Source organism: Tachypleus tridentatus, chromosome 8, assembly GCF_004210375.1.
Source record: "Tachypleus tridentatus isolate NWPU-2018 chromosome 8, ASM421037v1, whole genome shotgun sequence".
Classification (NCBI taxonomy): domain Eukaryota; kingdom Metazoa; phylum Arthropoda; class Merostomata; order Xiphosura; family Limulidae; genus Tachypleus; species Tachypleus tridentatus.
The window spans coordinates 39,735,903-39,751,263 of record NC_134832.1 but is presented as its reverse complement, the minus strand read 5'-3'; the positions used below and the strand labels follow the sequence as shown (position 1 = coordinate 39,751,263).

The following is a 15,361-nucleotide window of genomic DNA, read 5'->3' as shown; positions in this document are numbered from 1 at the left end:
TGTTAGTAATAGAAGAATTTGTAGAAATCCCAGACTGTTCAGAAGTGATGTTACATAACTTTAGTATTTTGTAAAAAAAACGTATCTTCAGTTCAGTGACTCACCTATAAGTTTAGATGTAAATATTAGCTCCAGAACATTAACACATGTTAGTGTGCAGTAGCTTTTGTGGAAGTGTAGCTACTCAGGATAATTGTTTAGGCGATATAACAAAATTGAAAGGTTAAAAATTGGCATCAGACTTGAAATAATGGGATGAGAAAAGTAGGATAAGGGTGTTGTGTACGTACGAATCCAAATTTAAATTTTTTGTCAACAGTCGACAACTTTTTGGATGGAAGAGATTGGTATCATTCTTAATGTACAACATTTATGTATGCATGGAAATCCTTATGCACATGCATCTTGGTTGATGGTGTTGGAGTTCTACACAAAATTGATGGCACTGTTTAGGAATAGAACATGTTTAGCATCAGTTCATCTTTCAGCAAAATAATGATTTCAAGCATGGTGAAATGATACTTAAAAGTTGATGGAACACAACAACCATTGTTTTGCCTGCAAATAGTTCCAGTTTGAATATTAAGGCTGTATGGACTTGTATGGAAACTGAGAAGGTCAAGTGGTGACCAAACTGTGTGACTCAGTTTTAGGAAATAGTACCAAGATGTTTATGTATTTCACATTCATACAATAATAATGTTATTGTATCATAAAACAAGGCATACTCTTATGGTTAAAGCAAATACAAAATACTAATTTATTGTACAGCTTATAAGTTGACTGATTTGTTGTAATTACAATTGTGTGTGCATTTCTATAATTAGAAAGGTTTTTCTAAGGATTATTGTGACTTTTTGATTGTCAGATTGAGAATTACTTAAGGATTATTGCTTGTTTTATTTCTCATAAAAGAGGATGGCCAAAACAAGTTTTATCATCCAAGAATGTTTATTAAATAAACCATTATTCTAAGACCAAATATTGTCCAAAACTGTTACCAGTGTTTGTGGAATTCTGTAGAAGAGTTTGATTGTAGGACTAAATCATTCAGGAACTATTGTCATGTATGCCATTTTTAAGTGAAAGATTGTGTTGAATGATTTAACAAGAACTTTTTTAATTCTGTGTAGTGTTTTTGAACATGTATGTGAATTTATCCATTTTGCTTAAGCTATGTAGAAGCATGTATAGCATAAACTTATTACATAATATTTATTAAAATTAAATATGTTAACTTGTTATAAGAACTTCTGGAGCCTAGTATTAGAAACAAGTAATAGCATAGAATTTGTATTAATTTCACACATAGCTTCAATATTGGAATAGGTTTGATATTAGCTTAGAAAGGAGTACTTGTGTATAATGATGTTTTGTACTCATAAAATGTTTGGTGCTTATACTTTAAATTCAGTGCTGTTATTTTGATTATCCATAACTGAGTCTTTGTATATGTTTTTGCAGTCACAACAGATGCATGTTCTTGTCAAGCTATTTCGTGGATTAACACTGGTTTTGAAAAGGGACCTAAGTGACCAGCTTTTGTTGCAGCAGGTTGACACAGTGATCAATATTATAAGGAACTGTACTCTTAAACATTTGGTGGATTTAGGTCAAGCATTACAAAACTTACCAACCACAGAAGAAGGAAAATCTATTTCTCCAAATAAAGACAGAAATCATTATCAGGCTGCCTTTCAAAGTAAGGTAAGTAGATAAGATGATTAATAGCAGTGCTTTTAATATCATGGTTAAATAGAGAGAGAAAACCTCTTTCCACAAAATTGCAAATATGCTTGTTCAGTAGGCAAATGCTGTTTCAAGCTTTAATGTTTCTCCAGATAAAACATGCATTGAGCAGCTAAGTAATCTCATATTATGTAGACATGTTTTTTTCTATAGTCTGTTTCAGAGGATGTTTGAATTCACACATTAGAGTGAAACAGTGGACAAATTAACGTAAATACACACACGTTTGTAATGTTAGACATTATTATTGTTCATGTCTTTTAAAATATTGAGTTGCAATATTTATAGAGCATTTAGTAGAGCATTAAAACTTAACCAAGCTACTTAACGTAGCTAATGTCCTGAAGCCTAAATGTAGTATAGATGTCCATGTGCACTGATTTGATTTTGATGTAGAGAAGCACCTTTTTTTGACACTGAAAATAGAAACAGATTAAAATAATTACTAACACATCAGTTCTATTACCATTACCTATTATACAGGTAAAAGTAACAAAACCATTTAATTTGATCTTGAATACAGTGGTGTAGCTAGGGGGGACAAGGAGGTACATCTGTCCCCGGGCGCAGCATCAGGGGTGGGGCCAAATTGATGTTACATAATTAGGAATGAATGAAATATTTTCCCCTCTTAACCAAATAATGCCCAGTGTCCCATATATGGGAGTTGCAACATCATGTGTTGCCACAACTTGGTTGTGATTTGGTCACGTTATACCATAACACTGTCTAAACGTTGCAAAAACATCAGATTGCAAAGTTGCTTCCTGACAAATAATGGACGTTGCTATGTAGCGTTGTAATTGGTCACATTTTACTATTAAGTTGTCTAAATGTTTTGAAAACGTCAAAATGCAGTCACTTCATAGAGAATAATCAACGTTATGTAACATTGTGTAAACGTTGTGAAGTGTAACATTATATGCTGTAAATCAGTAATCAGAACGCACATTACATGGATACTTTATCGAACAAAGCCAGTAAATTGTCTATTGATCCAGTTTTTGGAACGCTACCATGGCTTCAGCACCCTGTCCTTTGGGAATAACAGAACGGCTATAACAGATAATTGAAATGGGAATATAAATGACTTTATCAGACCCCTGCAACTCTGGTAAAGCTGGAAACAAAGCCGAGGAAATCTGACTGAAGTATCTAAGCGAAGCCAAGAAAATCTAACACTGGACTAGATCATGAATTGCAGATACGAGTCTCAACTTTTCCCACCTTTTTGGCATTAATCTTAAAATTGAAACTGGTGAGCTCGCAACCGAACCAACGGCTAATTTGGAATCTGACTTGCCAAGAGACCAGGTTGCGTCCGAGGTGGTGGATGAGTGACGCTCATTTGGAATAATGTTTTATCAGAAATTCGTGGATAGATGCATCTCAGGTGCGTAGCTATTTTTGTGACAAGAATGATTTAGATGAGAGCAAAATTGCTCAAGCAAGGCCTTTTTTAGATTTTATAAGATTTTTGGATGTGCCATTATGTGCCCAAGATGAAAATTGTTGCTATTAAATCTATAATTTGTTTATTAGTTGGAATGTTCATGTATCGGTTATATCATTTCAAAGTACTCATAACGACTTCGCTGTTAAAGATAAATGTAATGGGGATTTGGTTTCAAGAAGTGATGCCGTGCAGTTGTTACATCGAATTCTAACATTTGAGTTTTTGGTTCTTCTTTGGATCTGGAATACTGTACTTGTCAGGATTGAATGGGTTCAGAAAAGGCTTCAAGACCACACCATGAACGTCCGTAATGCTGCTCAAGATATTCAGGCTTTACAAGGGTATTTTCTAGAAAACAGTGATGCCATATGCAAGAATTCTCTGAAAGAAGCAAAGGAACTGTGCATTTCTTGTGATGTCCAAATTGATAGACGGCAAAGGAAGAAGAAAAAATGCCTGGAGAAACAGCAGAGGATGTAGGACTCGCAGCAGAAAATGAAATGCTACGACTGATGAAAAGTATGACTGACAAAATACACACAGAAATGGGAAACAGATTCATCAGCTTGAAGACAAAGGAACTCCTGTCCACAACTAATGAGAATAGCTTGAAACAGAGATGCATTTTTCTGGGAAGCTCTTATGATACAGACTTGGATGGCTTGGAGATAGATGCTCAGTGAAATAATGGACTGCCAAATGCTACTCAAGACAAGGGCTGATGTTAAGCTTTCGACACCAGAGGACCTGCTTCACATCATTGTGCAATATGGGGATGATGTATTTCAAAATCTGAGAGTTGGTCTGCAGATCTTACTGGCTGTTGCAACATCTATTGCCAGTTGTGAAAGGTCTTTTAGTAAGTTAAAACTTATCTTGTCTTACCTGAGATCATCCATGGGACAGGAAAGATTGTCAGCCTTGGCTTTGCTGAGTGTGAAACGAGAGGTTACCGACAGCATAAATTTTGAAGAACTAATCAATAAATTTGCAGCAGCAAAGGCAAGAAAAATTTCTCTTTGAAGTTACATAATTACATCCAAAGCTTTACATCAAAACATTACTTTGGATATAGTAACCTGAAAAGTTAACATAAAGTAGAAGAAATAGTTTAAGTTTTTGCAATGTTATATTTGACTATTATTTTAGTATAAAATAATTCTGCATTAATTTTTTTATATGCATTCTTGTTTCTGACTCTGTCCTTCTCTGTGATTCAATTATATCTTCAAAGTACCATTGTTGCCTCAATTATTTGACTTTTTCATCTCCTTCATACCCTAAAAATACACCACGAAATGCAGGTTTTCATGTTCTGAAACTCATAAATTTTCAGGAAAGCATGATAGACCCCCTTATGGCTTACATTTTGTTACGAGGGGGCGCGTAAACTGACTTTGTTCCTGGGTGCTGACAACCCTAGCTGCACCTCTGCTTGAATATGCTTTTTTGTATGGTTTGAGTATTATTGTTACTGCTAAAACATTTTGTATGTTACTATGCATGTGTTTAAGTCATAATAATATTTTACCTAGATAATATTTAGTAAGAAACATGTAACTTGTAATTAAAACAAACTGGAATTACAGTGAAGATAACAGTGCAAACATTTGTATTTCATAAAACAGAATAAACTAAATCCAAAATGATAATACAAGAACAATGACTGTTACTGTACTCAGAAGAAAGATAAGCTAGATTTTAGAATGTTGCAAAATCTCACTTGAAAGGAAACTGTAGGATACTCATGGCAACTTTTGAAATTATAATATCCCAGTGATAAAACATATCTTTGAGCTGTGAAAAATTTGAACTGCAATATTTGTGACTTCTATCTTTCCATAACACTAGATCAAAAACATGTTTTTCTAATATTCTTTAGAGCTTCTTGGAGAAAGTAAAGCAACAGTGTGGCTCTTGCTTGTGTCAGGTATTACTAAACTGTCAGTACTCCAATGGTAAAACATGGCATCATCTTTCTGCAAACTCAGGTTTACTAGCAAAGATGATAGGTGTCACTGTTATACAAAGCTGGTCACTTAGGTCCCATTTCTACTTTAAAGTAGAAATGAAAGATTCTGTGAACTGCATATGCTAATGTGTATATCTGACAAGCAATTGCTGCATTCTGTTATAATTTTAAGAATGTATATTTACTATGTGTAATGTATATTTTATATGGAACTAACTATTTTAAAAAGATCAAGGTGTGTTCAAATTTGTTTCATTACTTGTATTTCCTGAAAGATCATGCTGAGATAACTAGGGATTTAACATATAAGAAATACAAAAATTAACATCGTGAAATGATGAGTGAAGAATATGCAGTAAAACAAGTATAATTTCTTCAATTATATAAAATATGGGGGATAAGAAAAGTAGTTTGAATGGTTTTAATGTCTAAGCTTTCTTTCAATTTTTATTATTGAGTTTAGTGCATTGTGTTGACCTAAGAATTGTTTTTGTTTTTTTAAATTGTTATGCATGAAAACATTGCAACCAAGTAAACATTATTTGCCATCATTATCTTGTTTCCTGTTCAGTGAAAATAACATGTTTTTTCTTTCATGTGGAACAATTAATCATATTTGACACACTCAGAGCATGAGTAAAGTTTAAGAGAAAAATTTGTTTGATAGAAGCTCATAAAGATATTTCTTGATAATATTTCAGCAGTATCTGAATCATATGTACCCCTTTTCAAGGTAGAAACAAACTGTTAGGTTTATACACATTTGAGTCTGTAATGTTTTTGATTTATATTACTTTCATTGTTATTGTTTTATGGTGTTGATTAAAACATCACCTATTTAAAATTAATGTATCTGATAGCTTTAGAACTTTAGGTTTATATATAAAAGTTACTTTTAAGTACTTCCAAAAAAACTGGATTTAGAAAAATTAAAAATAACAAAAGCTTGTATACAGTGAACCATGTGGATAAACAATTTCAAATGGTGGTTTTAAGACAAACAATTAAGGAATGTTAGTTCCATGAAGACGAAAAATGTTTCTTTTTAATTTGTTTTTGAAGTTAAAAGTTACTTAAAGACAGGTTAAACTGTATGAGGTACAAAAATTAAATAAAGTTTACAATATTCCACAAACACAAAATTAAATGAAAATAAATATAGTAATATAATTGTATTTGTATTGGTTATATTTTCCGTGTTACTTTTCACAATTTGTAATGTTATGTTTTTCTTATTTTATCTGTTTTTATTTATACTTTATTATTTTTGCCAAATGTTTTTTAATTTACAATTTTATTTTATTTAATTTTGGTTATTTGAAGTCTTCCCCCCCCCTGCTTATTTGCCTTTTATAAATAATTCTTGGTGGGATTATCTACTCTTATATAAAAATATTTCATTTAATAATTGCTTAGTTTTTTTAAGGAATGACAACTGTAATTATTTCATTTGGCTGGATCTTTTCTGTACATTTTTTGTTTAGTTTGGATCTCTTGTTATGTGCCACATGCTGAGTACAGCAGAAAATTTGTACAGCCTTGGATTGGAGAAGGATTTAGAAGTTGAGGCAGCATGGTATGTTGAGAGTAATTTATAGCTATGTTGAAGGTATCACAGTCAAAAAATATTTATACTTCCATTATTTATGTTGCGGTTCTTTGCATGTTTTATCCAAATATTTTCATATATATTGGATATATCAGTTCATTAAAATAATTGATTTTTATAGGCTTTACAAGCAATGTAACATTTGGATGGATGGATCAACATATCAGTTAACCCTTCTGCTACAGGAATTTTTTTTTTGTATGCAGAAGATTTCACTGATTTACATTCAAAATTTGAACTTTTCTCCCATTAAGGTATATGAACGAACTTGGCTCAAAAAAAAGTTAATACCTCAAAATTTAATATTATACAAGTTTTTAAGTTTGTAATTTTATAAGGCAATTTTTAAAAGCTATTCAGTTTCCTCTATTATGAGTATTGGCATTTACCATTTTCACTAATTTATTTTCCAAACCTCTGAGTACTACAAAATATAATGCAAATTACTAATTAAAATGTTTTTATCACTCAGGCTAACCAAGCCATAATTTTTATAGCCTCCAATCCTATTTGGTTACAAAGCCATAAAGCAGAAAATCACACCATTCTTGTCTTGTCCCCTCTTTCAGAAATTGCTAGCAGTTCTCTCCTACATATAATCCTATATATTATTTATAACAAACACATAGCCAAAGTTTTATTCTTTCAAATGATTCATTCCATTGTTGCTGTTTAGTGAATTGTTAATTTTACTTCCAGTCAAACTTTATTCTCATAGGAAATGCATTGAAGAGGTTAACTAAAGTTTTGAAAGATTTTATTGCATAGTTAGAAAGCTAGAAAAATCCTAGTTATAGGATATTGTATGCCTTTTGTTATTTTGTACTCTTAGGTACATTATATAATTAACAAACTTAGTGGTAGTACCATTAGTGTAAAAAGTGGGGTTAAGTTTCATCAACAGGCAAAAAGGAAGGCATACAACTTGAAGTCAATCTAGAAATCAAAAAAGGGTAATTAGGGTTTATTTCTACTTTTTATGGTAGTTTTGAGGACAGTTAAATTGGCCAACCTTGTATAAAGTTAAGGTATAGAAAATAACAGTTTTAGTTTAGTGTATAGTAATCTCATCTCTCTATTGACAAATTACTTGATAAATGTTCATGGAGTATGATTATGTATATAGTACTTGGACTACTACTTTGTGTGTAATATCTCAACCAGCCTGAGTACTAGAATTGGACAAAAGGACTTGTTGATACTGAATGTAGGGAATGTAGTATTTGATATATTTTCCTTTGTTTACACTCATAGATTCTTAGAATATAAATTTGTTTTTATGATTTTGATTGGATTGTATCTGTCACATAACAGCATAACGTTTTTAGTACTTAAAATGTGAAAGTAATTTATATTGCACTTTATTATTACCTTAATTTAGTATAATACCTAGTATAATACCTTTTAATGTACATTAAAGCATACATATTTCATAAAACATCAGCTTTAAAGAAAATGGGTTATACTGAGAAACATTATATTAAGAAATTAATATATTATATTCTTAACTTATATTAAGAAAAGGAAAAAAAAACCTTTTGGACTTGGGTGTCAAAGGCTCACTAAGGATCAACTAAATATCTTAATGAATAAAATATAAAGATCTTTCATGTGTTTAAACAGAACTTCTTCAAAGTAGCAGAAAATGCAAAATAGAAGCATCCAAAAAATTTGAAATGTATGTATGCATGGTATATTTTTTGTATTAGTTTGCTATATTGTAAAATGCAAGTTCATAATCATGACCATCAAATAAAACACTAACATTTCATGGAGCAAATGGCTTCAACATTAGAATTGGACCTGGCATTTTGTTCTTGTAAACTGTAGTTGATCATAATATGCAAGTCTGGATTTGAGAACAGTAGTTATTTTTTTATGCTTGTCTGAGAAACTGTAAAATAAAACATTTTGCAAAGTTTATTTAAAATTGTCTTTTGTAGTTTTACCACATCCACTGCTCAAAATGTTGAAAGCAATTTTCAAGTCTTGTTTATTTAGGAATGGGAACCTAAATGTACTGTGAGCTTACAATTTGGCAGATGTGCATGAATATTTTTTTCTACATTTCTCAAAATAGCCAGGAAACTTCTAATGTATATCATATGTAACTCAGTTTCCTTACTATCATGTGGAATCTAAATGTTTAAGTGTGCAACAGATCTTTTTAATCTTTTGATGAAATTTAGTTTGATACTATTATTTACATATTAGTTAGTTTATAGTTACAAATGTTTTAGTTGCAGAAATGATTTTTTTTTTTATAATCCATGCTTAGTTTATTTTGCAGTGTGTGAAATAACTGTAGTGCTTTTTTCACTGCTTAAAAGAACTGGATTTGTTTACAATTATTTTCTTGTAGTCTTTTTAACAATTTTTTTTTTTATGGTGATAATCAATAAAGTGTAGATTCATATGCATGGAAATAAATAGTAAAACTAAATAATACTTCAGATGACTTCTTTCCCTTAAGTGACATAGCAGTAAGCCAGAAGACGTTGAACACTAAGAAATGGGTTTCAATACCTGTTTTCGACACAGCACAAATAGCTCATTGTGTAGCTTTGTGCTTTAAAAGCTAAGATAAAATCATATGGCCTCAGTAAACAGTGGAAAGTAGTATTTGAGATTGAAACTAAAAACAGCTTCATGTGTATATATTTGTTAATTTTAACTTGAAACTTTCATCAAGCACTTAAGTGTTCTTCTGAAATACATATCTATTTTTATTATTTTTTAGAGTTATACTTTTTATTATTAGACTATTTTTCATTGGAAGGTTAGTATATAAATTTAGAAACATAAATCATTAGTTCACCAAAAACCTCATGAGATAATGGGATCATGGCAAAAACTATTGCTAGTAATGAGGTTGCCCAAATGATGAAACACTACATTCTACTCCTTGATTGATTTTTAGTTCTGATCTATGCAGATAGATTGCTTTAACCAAAGTTTGAAATTAACTATATGGTTATATTAGAATTGATTGAACTTAGTGAACTTTGTTGTTTATCTTTATTAAAGTATATTTACTCACGCAATGCACCAACTATTTTGTTTAGGACTATAAAGTTAAAGTTTTGATAGTTTTACAGTTTTTACACTGCTTATAACTGTTCAAAACCATTTGTGATTCAAGAATTTGGTTGTCACTAATCTTACTCACCTAATTTTCATTATGATAAAATTACTCGGACTATCTACCACTTTAATTAAATCTGGATTGCTGACTACAAGGGCTGTTAAAAAAAAACCAAAAAACGCCGACTGTTTGAATTGCGCGGCTCCAGTTGGTTCCAGGGGAATCCGCTTGGTGTCGCTAGGTTCGCACAGATCAGCTGATTACGACGCCATTTCCCGATTGCAGATATCTTCATTTGTGTATTAGCTACGCGGTTTTAAGTGAAGTGCGATTTTTTTCGTTTGGCGGATTTCAGAATGAATGACCTGAAGGAGCAACAACTTGCTGTGAAATTTTGTGTTAAACTTGGAAAATCGGCGAGTGAAACTTTTGCTATGCTTAACACGGCTTACGGCGATGTTGCTATGAAGCGTACGGCATGTTTCAAGTGGCATGAACGTCTTAAGGATGGTCGACAGTCCATTGAAGATGATGAGCGTCCTGGACGTCCTTCCACGTCAACTGACGACCCACACGTCGACAAAATCAACACCCTGGTGCGGGCAAATCGACGCCTGACTGTCAGGAGCTTGCTGAAGAGTGTGGGATATCAGTTGGATCTTGTTACGAGATTTTGACCGAAAAATTGAAGATGCACCGCGTTGCTGCGAAATTTGTGCCTCAGAACTCGTGCGTCTTTGGCCAAACACTCGATCACTGTTCTTCCCCACCCCCAACCCCTACTCAACCGACCTTGCTCCTTGCGATTTTTTCTTGTTCCCCAAACTCAAAAGACCCTTGAAAGGAAGAAGATTTGAGACGATTCCAGAGATTAAGGCAAATGAGACGAAGGAGCTGGAGGACATTACAAAAGAAGCGTACCAGGACTGTTTCAACAAGTGGAAACACTGTTGGGATAGGTGTGTGCGTTGGGGAGGAGAGTACTTTGAAGGGGTCCCAGACCTGTAACTTCTAAATAAAGTACATTTTGTTTTATGACGTCAGTCCGGGTATTGTTTGAACAGACCTCGTATAGGGAAAGGTAACTGGGTGGTAGCACAACCACATCTGCAAGCAACTTTATTTTCTTGTTTATCTTTGAACTGCTGACTAGATGGAAGGCTTCTAACCGGCATCACCAACTTTTTTTGTGAACTACTGAGTAGAATTCACTGCAAACTGTTTATTTGCATGATTTAAGAAACTCTTCTTACAAATTAGTGAAATGTAATTAATTAATGGGGACCCTTCAATAAGAATAATTTTTTTAGGTTTTATATGGACTTCTGAATAACTCCAAAAACCATAGAACTGTTATAATTTATCAAGTTTAGTAATGAAGCTGTATTTTGGTCTATATAAAAATTGGAAATTTTGAGTAGACTAAAGACGCTCACCTCCTTGAAATTGTGTTTCAAAAGAACGAGATGGTGTTCTAATGTAAAAATGGGAGACATACTGAGCTTTTGATTCACATATAATATGCACAAGTAAGTGTATCCAAGGGGCTGATTTCAAAAATGGTAAGAGATGAGCAGGGCCACTGTGTAATTTAGTACACGAATGATATCTGAACAAACAGAAAAGAGAAGGTTTTTATTTTATATTCTAGCTTGTTAATTTCAATAATTAGAGTTCCTAATTTATATGAAACTATAGACTTTGTATTTTGATGGCAAAAACATCTAATTTGAACCAGTACTACATTCAAGATATTGCATAACACACAAAAATCAATGTTTAAGTGTTTTATAATATTTACTTTTAAACTAAGAAATTTAATAATGTATAATACTTCAAATTTAATTATACTCTAGAGTTTGATGCCAAATGTATGAACATAAATTCATAAGATATGTTCAATACAATTCTGAACACAAATCGACAAACATGATGACATGGCCTTTCACTCATGACCTGTAGTTATAAAGGAGTGTATCTACACACTTAAATATTGCTGTGAAATAGATGTTACTTGTGGTTTTTTTTCTATAATTACAGATTAGTCATTTATAATTTGTACATTTTTTGTTTATTCTTAACAGGACTAAAGTTATTCTTCATATGGTTGAAACATTGTGTATACTATCTGATTCTGTTATTGTATCAGCCCATGTATCTCATCCTAAACTGCTCAACCACTTTCAACGCTTTCCAATAGAGCGGGAAAAGTTTGAGGCCTTAAAACACAAGTTGGTGCTTTTAACCAGTGGCGAGCAATAGCATTAAAAGTTTGGTTACCTGGGAAAGTGAAACTAGAAAAGTTGACGTTCACCGACGAGTGTTAAAAATCAAGAATACTTAGAATTGAGTTGTTTTAAAAAATGATTGAAATTTTTTCTTTTTACTGTTTTTCTTCAAATGTTAAACTACAAGAAGCTGAAACCATACTGGTAAGAACTATTTTGTACTTAATGCTTTCTTTATCCCACGTGCTTATAGTTTAGACCAAGATATCATATATTTAACTTTACAGTATTTTGTAAGAAAATGTAGTTAATGATTCATAATTTTCATTTTAGATGTGTTATCCTTTAAAACATTGGGTTTCCACTTTCCAATCATTAAGCAATTTGTAAAGTTTTAATATTAATATTCTTTCTTCTAAACTGCTGAGTAGTTTGTTAATAAAATTTCAATTTCATGTCTATGAGGAAAGTTAATGATCAATTTAATTGCTGTTACAAAAGTAGTAAACTAAATGATAATGCTAGGACCTCTTAATTTTTAATGATATGTTTTCACAGCTGTTTTTATTTTCTTTAAGTTTGAAGCATTTAGTAATACAGATTTGTCTGTCTCATCTTTTATAATTATCTTTTTATTTAATGTATTGCCTTTTCCTTCTTTTGTGAAACAGTTTTTAAAAAATCTGATAGAAAGGCTGTAGGTATGTTTATTGTTTTATAAGCTATCTATTCTGTAGAAACTGTACTACATTTGGTATTTCTTTTAATGTTTTATACTGAGAAGTTTGCTTAGTGATTAGACATACTTTATACACTGAGGAAAAACAAAATGTGTATATTTTTCACCCAAACTATGTATGAGAGAAGAAAATTTGTTACTTACATGTTATTGTGAAAAAACAAAAGTTATGGTAACATTGTGGCGTGTATAAAATATATAGGATGATAAATACTTTTCTTTAATTATAATTTAAGGTCTGCTGTTAAAGAAAGGGTAGATAGAGAAAAAATTAGTTTGCTCTTTGTTGAAATAACATTGTAGCTAACCAATAGATGTTACTTGATTGTTACTAAGAGTTACCATGATTATGAACAGTTTAAATATTTGTTCTGACAATATATGTAATCCTCTGTTCTAAGTATTTTAAATAATGAATTTTTGTAATACTTTTTCCATTTATATAATTTTGTTGGTGTGTTATGGAAAAATTGTTTATGGGATACTGGTTTAGGTCAGCTGGTTAATCAGTGTTTGTGAGACCATAGGTCAGTGGTCAAAGTCCTTGTAGGCATACATTTGCTTTATAGCCTGTTGTATAAGGGACATGTGTTTATTTCTATTTAGTTTATGTATTTTTTTTTTTAACAATAAGATTTTTAATTTTGCATTTCTAAATTATGGTAAGGAAACTTGTTTAAATAAAGTTCATACTGACTGCTAAAAAACAAAAAACTTCAGGATTAAAGAAAAGAAATTTCATTAACATGTTTTTTGAACACAAAAGTGACTGAACATTTTGTCATTATTTTTATAGAGATGTAAATCAAGTATCAAAAAATAAAATGGAGGTAGGATTTTTGTTTTATTTAATGTAAGAAACAATACCTTATATTCAGTTACGAGATGCTGTTTGTTTGTGTATATAATTAGGGCAATAAGCTGTTGCTCTTTCATATTTTGTCTCTCAAAGGAAACTTGCAATTTTTACATTTCAGTGTCAGTTTTAAAATCCTTGGTAGTTCAAAATTGAGAAATAAACTTGCATGTTCAGACATTTGGTTGTTTTAGTTTATTCCATTACATGTTTAATCATTCCCTCTAATGTTACTTTCTAAGAAGTTATTACAAAGTTTTGATAGCATTTTTAAATTACTGTTTCTTTGATTTTATGCTTAAAAATGTGACATTTTGATTTTTGTATGTTTCTGTACTGGGTAAAGTGCCAGCTGTTTTATGACTGTTTTTGAAGGACAGCACAATTCCAGAGTCATTCTACTTTAAAAATAATAAAGCAGAGTAAATACAAAATTTACATTTTTAATATTTTTATAACAATATTTTCTTTTTTTTATTGTGGACTTTAGTTCTCATTATGTTTCTTGAAGGACAGTGTTAAATCTTTTAGATGTTAACATATTGTTCTAAATTATAATGCTGACATTCAAAAACACATATCCATGCACACATTTATTTTCTTTGCAAATTTGTTGTGTATGCACAGAAAATATTTCATCTTACTAACTTGGTCAGTTATTACATATTACACTTGAGTGTTCTAGCCTGTCCTAAGGAGAGAAGTAAAATATTTAGATATAATATGATAGTTTACTATATTTAACTAAACTTACAGTCAAGGTATTTATTCACATGGCTCCCTATCTCTTTTAATCTTCAACACCATGCACCTGATGCTCACAGTCAATTGATGTAATAGTTACTATTAATAATACATAATTCCGATATTAAGTACAATTAAACAATTGTTCACGAAAAGGAACAAATGCCACTAATTGAGTTTCAGTCTGTCATTTTTAATTTTATATAGGTTTTCATGGTAGTTCTTTTTCATATCTGAAATGTGTTCAAAATGCTCTAAGTTCTGTTATACTCTAATATCTATGCTCATTGCCTTTTCTGTACCAAAATTGTGTGCACTTTACATCATTTACATGCATTAGTGGCTATAGGAAAACTTCTACCTAGTGTAGATATATTGGGAAAATGTTCTTGTATATTCAACAAGTTACATTTTCATGCTTTAACTACCTGGCTGATATAATATTAGTAGCACTGTCATACATTTGTTGATGCTCTGGAACCTTCCTTGGCACCAAGAGATTAGTCTTATTGAATCTGAGCATAGTTTCATTTTGAACCTTTTTGTTTTCATTATTACTTGAAGGTTTACCAACTTATTCAGAAATTTTAATATTTTGGCTATTCATGACCTATTACATTACAGTTAGCAGACAATATAAAGTTTTAATTAATCATTTTTGTGTTGGGTCATGGGCCATGTCATTGCGTTAGTTGACTTGCATATTATTAAAGTTTCAATTATAATCTACAATGTGATTCTAAACTTATTGACAGATTCATAAAATAGTATTTCAATAAAATTTTGAATATAAGTTACATTCTTAATTTAAAAGTAAATATTAAAAGAACATCCAAAAATATACTGATTTTAGTTAGTCCCATGGTTTGTTGAATGAAATGTGAGGCCAAATTAATAAGTTTATAGAACCCTCTGAATTATGA

The 15,361-nt window shown here is 31.2% G+C and overlaps 1 protein-coding gene across 23 annotated transcripts in view; it reads left to right on the top strand.

Moving 5' to 3' along the window:
• Window positions 1–13,874, top strand: part of Patr-1 (Protein associated with topo II related - 1) — a 93,572-nt gene extending 79,698 nt beyond the window's left edge. For 21 of the 23 annotated variants that reach the window (XM_076448370.1, XM_076448380.1, XM_076448376.1 and 18 more), the window contains 3 exons: window positions 1,465–1,707; window positions 6,662–6,753; window positions 11,956–13,874. In XM_076448370.1, coding sequence (XP_076304485.1) covers window positions 1,465–1,707; window positions 6,662–6,753; window positions 11,956–12,133 — 513 coding nt within the window. In that variant the 3' untranslated portion in view covers window positions 12,134–13,874. The remainder of the gene's footprint in view (window positions 1–1,464; window positions 1,708–6,661; window positions 6,754–11,955) is intronic. The other 2 variants (XM_076448385.1, XM_076448382.1) reach the window with 1 other exon arrangement.
• The last annotated feature ends 1,487 nt before the right edge of the window (window positions 13,875–15,361 follow it).